This window comes from Pygoscelis adeliae, unplaced genomic scaffold, assembly GCF_000699105.1.
Source record: "Pygoscelis adeliae isolate BGI_AS28 unplaced genomic scaffold, ASM69910v1 Scaffold14, whole genome shotgun sequence".
In the NCBI taxonomy this organism is placed as follows: domain Eukaryota; kingdom Metazoa; phylum Chordata; class Aves; order Sphenisciformes; family Spheniscidae; genus Pygoscelis; species Pygoscelis adeliae.
In genome coordinates this window covers 20,592,971-20,602,940 of record NW_008825109.1, presented here as the reverse complement: position 1 = coordinate 20,602,940, position 9,970 = coordinate 20,592,971, and the positions used below count along the sequence as shown (strand labels likewise).

The 9,970-nt window shown below is 40.9% G+C and overlaps 1 protein-coding gene across 4 annotated transcripts in view; it reads left to right on the top strand.

Moving 5' to 3' along the window:
* The window catches only part of CHRDL1 (chordin-like 1), a 40,489-nt gene extending 33,212 nt beyond the window's left edge, over positions 1-7,277 (top strand). For 3 of the 4 annotated variants that reach the window (XM_009327836.1, XM_009327834.1, XM_009327833.1), the window contains 5 exons: positions 2,500-2,704; positions 3,362-3,372; positions 4,446-4,607; positions 5,778-5,867; positions 7,147-7,277. In XM_009327836.1, coding sequence (XP_009326111.1) covers positions 2,500-2,704; positions 3,362-3,372; positions 4,446-4,607; positions 5,778-5,867; positions 7,147-7,277 — 599 coding nt within the window. Of the gene's footprint in view, positions 1-2,499; positions 2,705-3,361; positions 3,373-4,439; positions 4,608-5,777; positions 5,868-7,146 lie in introns of all 4 variants that reach the window. The other variant, XM_009327832.1, reaches the window with a different exon arrangement.
* Positions 7,278-9,970: the final 2,693 nt, after the last annotated feature.

Genomic DNA, 9,970 nt, shown 5'->3' with positions numbered 1-9,970 from the left:
TGCATTGCAGGAAGGACAAAAATAGAGGGAAAATATCAATTCTCCAGTTAGTGGGACAGCAGGTTTTGTACAATAAAAAGGGTGGGATGCTCAGTTCCCACTGTGGGTGTACCTCAGTGAACAGAAGTCTGCAGGAACAGGCCTAAGAAGCCATGAAAGAAATAAATAGCTGTAAAAATGCATGTTCAGAACGGCATCTATCCACAAATACAAATGCACTTAGAAACTACCCACAAAGAGTTAAAAGCCCTTGTATTAAGGCCAACTAATCTTTTAAGGTATTAACTAACAGAAGGAATGTTGGCCATAGGATCTTTATTATCCACCTGAACAAGCATGAAAAAACATTCAGATCATGCCAGTGTTTTATGCTGAATCTAGGAGCAGGAATCTCCATGCAGTGCAATATCTTTGACATGTAGTTCACACACGAAGACATCATCAAAGCAATTTCTAACTGATTTGTTTCAGCAAATAAAGAGCATACAGATGAATAGCATATTTCTGGATGCCAGTATATAGTAACTGCCGCAACTTCAGACACTCACTGCTTGGAGAGTGTCTGAGAGATCCCCATGATGGAAACAGGAATGCTGACCACGTATTTTCTTTTGTTCTTGTGCAATTAACAACTGTTTTATTAATTTATGCACAAGCCCCTTGAGACGCATTTCCACAAGTTAAAAAATAAACACACAGCAATCCTCCTGACATGCAAATACTGTGCAGTTGCATGGATACAGATTTATCATTCTAAACTTGAAGAGCACTGAAAACAGGGCATCAGGGAACTAGAAGTTATTTGCCATACTTTGGCTTCTACTGGAGGCTTCATCTGCTGCCTCAGAGTAATTATTTGACTGTTCTGTGCTAAACAAACCCTTAAAACAGAGAGAATATGTAGCTACACAATGTCATGTATTATCCCTTCCCCTGTCAGGGAGAAATCATGAAATATTTATGTCCATAAAGGATCTGGAGAACTCTAGCTGGGAAAAAAATCCATATAAGCATAAATACAGTATTTAAGCAAGTAAGAAGCCTGCTGAGCAGCTGAGTACTTACCAGTTTTCTCATTCGTAGTTTTTTCTCCCGTGTTCTTAGTATACAGATAACACTTTATTTGCTTTTATTTGAGAAACAAAACTGTTTCCTACCTCTAAAATAAAAAACATGTCTTAAGAAAGAGTTAAAAAGTAGCAAATTATAAACCAAATGATAGCATAACCCCATGAAAGATAATACATTGCAAAGAACACTCCCCATAAATCTCAGTAACTCAGTAAAGTATAAGCCAGTTGGTCACATCTGTTACCAGTTAGATGTAAATTTCAGATTACAGATAAAAATTAAATTGCTTTTGAAAGTTACAGGCAAAATAGGAACATATTTTACAAATAAAAGCATTAATAAAAATGATGGCATATTAGAAGAATTGGAAATATTTACAACATATCCCAGCTTCACTTTAGTTGCTTTTAGAAATCAGGCAGTGCCCTTTCTTTCACCTTGTTAGGATTAGTTTGCATTTTTCTTTGTGTTTATAAAATATTTAAAAAGAAAGGAGTAAGGTTTATAGGACAAATGCAAACATGGTGTAAAGTGATATAATTCCCGTTAACTGCCGGGTGACCCAAACTGGCTTCCACTAGGCATGGATTTTTCCACTCTCCTTGTGTCAGCTGTATTTCTCCATCTCCTAAGGGCACTGATGAATAAAAATTCTGAGGTGCTTAGACACTATTGGAATGAAATTTCAGTCCCATATGCATCCTTTCATGTTAATGGTTTCTTGTGATTCCAAAAGCCAAATGTCTCTATATACCTATAGGCATATATATTTCCACAAAGGACATTAAACTTCATTTTGCAACATTCCCTTGCTTTGTTCTGTGTGTTGTGTAGCAGGAACTCTCATGCAAAAGCAATAAAAGGCCCAGGTGGCACTAATCCATCCTGCTGATAGCATGGCTCTCACTGCAAAAGCTGTTTTTGGCTAACGGTAAGAAAAGTTGTGCAGATGACTCAGTAGCAAATGTCGTGATCCTGTCATCTGCAGATTCAATTCTAGAAGCCAGAGCCAATGTAGCAGGCTGTGTCCTGTGTGTGGACGGAGATTAGGAGGGGAAGGAGGAGTGAGTTTTATAAGCTGGTTAATGATGCACAGCTGAAATGCGTGCACTGGAGAGGAGCTAGTCAAATACTTGACTCGGCCACCTTCACTGTTCTCAAAACAGTGATGGACACCAGTGTCAGCAGAGTTGGAATCAAGGCAAAACTGCTCAGAAAAGGGTGATCATAGGCTCAGACTCATTTTAAGTAGCGAAACTCCAAGTTAAAGTGAACAAGCAGAGAAATGGGCCAGAGACACTAACAAATTATGTATAGAGACATTGCTTTAAACAAATGTGCATGAATCAAATGAATATTCATAGAGAGGTAGGCAGCGAACATACCTTTTCCAGTTGTACTTTTTCTTCCTTTTCTCTTCTTTCGTAGTTTGTGTTTCAAATGGCAAAACATACTCACATGGTGAATCTTGGCATCCTAATCTCCGGGCCTTTGGAATCGTGGAGTGTGTGTTGTGCACCTGCAACATCACCAAACAAGAATGTAAGAAAATTCATTGTCCAGAACAATATCCCTGCAAATACCCTCAGAAAGTAGAAGGAAAATGCTGTAAAGTCTGTCCAGGTAAAACAAAGTTGATCACAGACCGCCTTTTTGCTGTGCATGTTGAGGGGCTTGGTTCAAGCCCCCTGGTCGCAATAAGATCTGATGAAAACGGCAATAGCTGTGCCCGTTGTTCTAATGTGTGTGTAGAGGTCTCAATGTGAGACAGGCAGAGCTGCCTGGCCAACCCTGCTGTTCACTGCTGTTCCTCAAGGGGGGCTTGCTGCCTGGGGCACATATGTTCTCATCAGTCGCTGCCTTTCTCTCTACTGTTAGCGTGACTTCCTGACACTCATTTCCAAAGAGAATACTACAGAAACGTACACAGAAAGTTCATTACGGTCAAAAGACTCTCCCATCCTTCCCCCACTGCAGTGCCCACAGAACCTTCAAATCATTTTCTAGCTTGTGCAATTTGCATGGAGATAATATCATTTCTGCTTTTTGAAATGTACCAGAAGGATTCAAAACCCCTGATTATAAACTGATTGGTCTCAGTTACGTAACTTAATCCTTAAAATAAATACTAACTTATGACAAATTTAGCATTGCTTCTAAGCTGCACTAATGATTAAACTTATGTAGACATTACTTACTAAAATCAATGCCTACAACTAGTGAAAAATCTGCTAATATGAATCTGCTGATGGCCTGCCAAATGACCAGCCATGTTGCATATGATATAAAGGGTAAAGGAGTGTCCAGTTCCTTTCTGTGCCTTTAAACTTCTTCTCTAATCTGTATGGCCCATTTCTATGTTTGTTTGGTGGTGCATTGGGTGGAAATGCTCTGAGGAAATGAGTTGTTCAGTCGTATATAGAAATCCTTCGTAGAATGCACACTTCCCATTTTCTCTTGCTCGCCTTGCTTACTGGGAAAAAGCACGATGCAGTGGCAGTAGGCAGGCAGGAGATGTGTATCTAGATCCTTTTGGGTACTTGTGAATCAGAGATCCACAGCTTTTGTTGGGCTCATCTGAGATGAGAACAGTCAGCAAAACCTGGCTAACAGGCTTCAATAGAAAATTTAATAGCAAAAAGAAAGTTACTGTCTTTTTCTTTGAGATTCTATGTGCCACTTTTTAAGAAAGCTGAACCTCTTCCTGCGGTCTGTCTTGTATGTGTAGAGATGTATTAATTATTAGGTTTTTCCACAAACAGCAGTCCGAGTTTCTGAGTTGCATCATCTCTCTTACATTCTTGTCCAACTTCCAATTACCAACAGAATAATTACAATTTCTACTTATGTGCTCTACGACTTTACCAGGTGGGCAAGAGATAATGTGCACTGTGGCTAGCCCAGGCTTGCACTGGCCAGCTGGCTGCTGCTGAGCAAAATGCAAACCTTGTAGGTTCTACCTGCCTTTTTCCTCGGCAAAGCATTAATTTAGGTCTCTTCACAGTCCATCCACCAATTTTCATTTAGTTATTTTATTACCTCTGAGACTTCTACCATTATTTCAGATATGTTTGAAAAGTGGACAACAGGTTCAAAAATTGTGAGGGGTCTCACAGACCACATAGTTTTACACAGTTCATTTCCTTATGAAACTGGAGTAGAAATACGAATGCCACCATAGACAGGCCACCAGAACCTCGCAGAATAGAACACTATTAAATGTTTGGGGCTTAGCTGGAGATGGATTTGAGTGGCCATACAAGTGAAAATTCTATTTTTAAACTAAACCTGCTTGGCTATCGGTGCCAAGTAAGTTCTGGAGGACTTGATTACAGCTGCAGTATGTGTTTTGGGCTTTTTTTAAACAGAAGAAGTGCCAAGTCAAACCTTTGACAACAAAGATTACTTCTGTGGGAAAGAGACATTTCCTGTCTATGAATCCGTTTTCACAGAGGAAGGAGAAACCATCAGAAAAATTGCAGTAGAGACTGAAAAGCCGCCTCAAATAGAAATACACGTGTGGACAATTAGAAAAGGTGAGTTGAGCAAGTTCTTTCTTTAAACAGTGTATCATCTTCCATTAAAATCCCAGGACAATTTACAAATCCAAGCATCTTGAGACTGCTGTTCTGGCTATTTAGGATATTGCTATTATAGCCACTTCCAACGTAGTCAAGTTTTGCTGTACAAAAACCATCAATAACACACAAAGCTCTAGTTCCACAAACTCCTACCCTCCATTGTGAGCAAAAGCACAATGACAAACAGGTTGTTAGTAATACTCTCTGTAATTTATTGCAGAGAAATGGGTAGTAGGGTTTGAACCAAGTGCCTGGAGGTTCTTATTTAGGATGAACCAAAAAGCTTTCCATTGAAACCAGTCTGCCCTATCTGCCTTAGCGATGCTACACCCATGATGGTCTAGAATATGGGCAAAAAATGTGTTAAGGATGGAAACAATATCTTTTACTAGACTAACTGATTAGAAAATTAGAAAAAAAGAGAAAAACATTCAGAAGCCCAAGCGCTTCTGCAAGTCCTGAACTTTTAGTATAATAAAAATTCTCTCCAGCCTCCTAAAAATCCTATCTACTTAATCTACTTTAAGCAAAAAGCATGTGATCCTCATCGGAAACCCTCATATAGTGCAGCCCTTTACACGGAAACGATACATCTCTAGAATGCACTTTAAAGCACAAAGCTAAGCCCAAGAGTGTGAGCAGAAAAGAAGTCACAGAGGATCGGATGGTTAATAACTGCCGTGTGTGTTCAAGAAGCCACAAAGCCTTGTGATGATTTCACAGTGGTGTTGCCTGCTAGCTCATGACAGGCAAAATGGTATCTGACTGCAAAATGATACTGTTTTTCTCCAAGACACTGGGATTTTGGCTTCTGTTGTAATCTTACATTTACTCATACTGAGGAAGGGTTCAGCTATATTGGAAAAGAATTGGCTAATTCTCACACTCCTCACAAACTCTCCGCAATCATAAATCCACAGAAGGATTTACAGGGGAGTAGCAAAAAAACAGGGGGGTGGCAAACAGAATAAAAACGAATGGGGTGAAAATCCATGTAATTGGTAAGGATTATTTCACAAGGCGACTCGACATGGCAGTAATTCTATGTAAAGGCAGGACAGCAACCCAGGTTTAGAACAACAGGCACATTTCCAGTGACAGACACTTCTCATTTCTTTGCTGAAGGGATTCTGCGTCACTTCTATGTTGAAAAAGTGTCCAAGAGAGAATTTGAAGAACTTCCTTACTTCAAGCAGATAACAAGGACAACCCCTAGTAAGTAAAATTCTGACCTCTTCAGGTTTCTATTCTCCATATAATCATAGCCTTGAAAAAACATTCTCTTTTACTCAACACAGTCAAACAGATGTACTATTTTTTCCTCCAGTACATGGCTCCAATATTTTGTAAGTAAGTTTAGATTTAAATAATCAAAATACAGCAATTTAAAATACAGATACATATAACAGTAGTTCATGTCCATGCTGTCTTAGTCTCCTGTATTTTGATAAAATACAAGATAGGCTGTTTTCTGCCCATACTGCCATAAGTCTGAAATATGACTGATGTCAGCACAGCAGCACAATTTGGATTTATTTAAGTAACATGTCAAGTTACGCCAATTTTTTAGAAAGTCATTTAGAAGGGAAAAAATTCAGAGATGATTAAAGGAGTTCTCCTACATACATCTACGTTATATTTGAAAGAAGTGTTTCCTATGTTCTTAACAATATCTTCATTATTAAAATCTGTCTTTTGAAAGGACATGTAATTCTTTTATCACTCGTGATTCAATTTCTTTTTTGTATTTCATCCAGCTTGGGATATGACACTTAACTTAATTTGATAGTTGAATTAAGGTATAGACATTTTTAGTTCCCAGTTCTTTTGCATTACAAGTTGTCATTTTTTCTGAGGTCTCTAATTAGGCAAGGAAGTATTTTTCCCAGGAATAATATATTCTTGATAATACAGGCTCAGTGAGAAGCAGACACCTTTTCATATAAAAAGTTTCCTAATTTTTTGCTGTCAGCCTTCCGTAAGCTTGTCATTGTTATCTGTAATATAGTATTCTAGTTACCAGGACAGCAGGCATTTCTATTAACATTATCAAAAATGTACAGAAATACTAACATCCAGCAAAGACAGTTTGTATTACACACAGGTAGGCAGAGTTCACAGTGCCTGAAACACTTAGACTTGTTGCTTCCCAACTTTTAAATACTTTGGTTTACCATCAGAGTTAAATTTTCACATCGCTCTGTCCTAAAGCAGAGTATCCAACGTCATAAATGGTTGAACAAATAGGGTCGACTTACACTACTACTTAATTAAAGAAAGGAATAATATTCTGGTCCTTGTTTATTATTTTTAACAAAGTTATTTTGCATGGAATATGTTACGTGATTGTAAGATACTTTGAATATTTTCCATGGGAGGATTGGACATTCTGTCTTTGACCACTGTGAGTCTGGAGAGTGCTTGTAAATGTCTTCGAAGTTCCCTATGCCCTTTTCTAAGTCAGTATCTGTCTCCTTTGTATTTTTGTTTTCAGGCCAGTGGAAAATATTTAGCGAGGGAGAAGCTCAGATCAGCCAAATGTGTGAAAGCAGAGTGTGCAGGACTGAGCTCGAGGATTTGGTAAAGGTTTTGTACCTTGAAAAGTCTGAAAAGGGTCACTGTTAAGGGAGACAGCACTGGAGGGAGAAACACAAGAAAACTTATGAAAACTTGGATCTGCAGCTGGACTGCAGGCTTATTTTGCTTAAGTCAACAGTTGCCCTAAAAACCAAAACTATAATGCAGTAATTATTCACATCATGCACAGCAAATTTGCTGCTTTATGTGTAGTGGTCTGTGTCAACCGTTCAAATATCTCCTCCAAAAGACTAGGAGGCTCTGTATTACTGGTGGGGGAAGGAGAAAGAGAGACTGTATTTTCCCAGAGTTGCATTTCTTTACAAGTTACAAAGAGAAAACAGAACATTTTTATTATTATTATTTGGCAAGTTATTCAAACTAATGAAAAGAAGGACACCTCATAAATGTGCAGGAGCTATGGAGAGCATTATTTCCAGTGCTGAATTTATACCATTTCTGGTGTTGAAATGACTCACAGATTTTTTTTTAGTAGTGGAGGAAAAATACAAGTGATACAATACTTGTGTTGGAGACATAAAAAACAGATTTAAACTAACAAACTCCTAAGCAGCCTGCCTTTGGGATGATGTCTTGTAGTTGAGCAAACTGAGTCCATAAACTGAACAGCAGGTGTTAGTAGCAATCGCTATATTTTTGTAGCAATTAGAGCAAATGTTCGCTTTTAAGTGGTTTTCACTGTTTCCTCCACCCACTTCTCTAAAAAATGTGAAGTGTTAGCTCCCTATCACAGCCCTAATAACTTCATTCTTCTGGGCCCTATTAACACGTGGTCTTGGCTGATAAACTGCCTTCTAAAGTGACGTGACAGAAGGTGGTGAAGTAACTTGCAGTACTTTCAAAACACCTAGAGGCTTAAACCTCCCGATTAAAAACTCCTTAAGAGTTGCTTAATTTATTTGTTCTGATTTGTTACAAACCTAATCTTCTGCATTTTTTGAGGGTGACTTCTCAATTCTCACGCTTCAAGGACAGCTCTCTCCCATGACAAACACCAAACAGCTACAGCAGACCTTTAGAACACAGCAGCTCTGTGAAAACTGTTACCTTTGTGAAAAACAAATCGGAGAGATTATGTTAAATTTAGTATCGCATGTCTACAGCGCATTTAAGAAAGGTGGCTCTCATCTGCAGAAAAAGTGTAAATTTAATTTAAAGAATGTTTTCTCTGAAGAGTCACCAAAATACTGTACTGCCTCATGGCTGCGATGTTGGATTAAATCCCAAGAAGCAAGTGACTCTGCCTGCTTTCGCTCCCATTTTCTACTCCACAAGCAGACAGGAATACTGCTGTTCAAACACACGCTAGGAAACAAAGCTTTTTGGAAATGGTCTGAGCCAGGGGCTAGGTCTTCACAGAGAGTGAAATCAACAGCGACAGCAAGGATTTTGAGGTTTGTCATTCTGCCAGTGACAGCACTCCAGGGTGTACCCATTTCTAAAGGGATGAAGGTGTGGGAGAGCTCAGTGCTGAATGCCAAAAGCCCGTTTCAGGCAGAGCTTCACCATCCTGAGGGGATCCTTGTCTTCAGCGGCAAACCCTGGCAGCCTCCCCCTGCAGTGCAGGCCTCAGGGCCAGGCTTCTTTGTGCTGCCCAGGTCCTGCCTGTGCTGCCTGCAGCTTGGGGTGGAGTGTAAGGCAGGGCTTCTCAACAAAGAGGAGCAAGTGAGGAGAACAGACTTGAAGGTGAAGGAAAGGCTGAAGAGAGTTAGGAGAACACATACAGGGTGATCTCAGGCCCTTAGCGATCTTGCCTGTATATAACCACCCCGTTGTCCCTAGGCCTGGACAGAGAGCAGATAATACTTAGGAATACTTCCCTCCTTACCAAGCACTCAGCATGGTCCACTGCATAATAGGAAAACACACTAAAAAGGGAGCTCCTCCAGCAACCGCGTGGGTTTGCAAGAACGAAATTCTCTCACCTGGTATCAGTAAGAACCACGGGGGTCTCTTTCCAAGCCTCCGTGGGCTGCAGGGGAAATCCTCCGTGGTCCCTCCACGGCCGTGGGGGAGCCTCAGCTCGGGGCCTGGAGCGCCTCCTCCCTCCTCCTGCCCGGCCCTCGGTGTCGTGAGGCTGTTTCTCACACTTTTCCCCTCACCCCTCGCTGACCAGCGGCGTTTTGCCCTTCCTTAAACACGCTTTCCCTGTGCCACCAGCCTCGCTGAGGGGCTCAGCTGTGCCGCTGGAACCGGCTGGAACCGGCCGTGTCCGGCACGGGGCAGCCCCTCAGCTCTCCTCAGAGGGGAGCCTGCAGCCCCGCTGCCAGCGCCTGGGCACGGGCACCTGGTAGCACTGGTACCACGCTGTAGTGCACAGACCTAACTAGCCCCTGGCCCTTAGAAGTCCTGTATCACTGGTCATTAAAAGGAGAGCTAAGTGAACTGTCCCACCGCCTTTCCACGGGACCGTAGCCTCTGCCTCCATAAATCCTGTCCTGGTGTTTGAAAGGGGTGTAGCGTATCCTAACTGAGGTCCTAAGACCAGAGGTTACTGCACTGTAACTGTCGAAGCAGCAGTTTGGCATCAGCAACACCCACTGCACATGGCATCTACTGGGTTGAAATGTGCTGCAGAAGGGCAAAATTTTATTATAAATCTTCTAATAAGTCATGAATTAACCTTATCGTTCCTTTGGTGAAGACATTGTAAGGAAGAGGTTCTGAGGAACTGTAGCGATCTGGTGGGAAGACCAGCAGTTGATTTCTCACCTCATGGG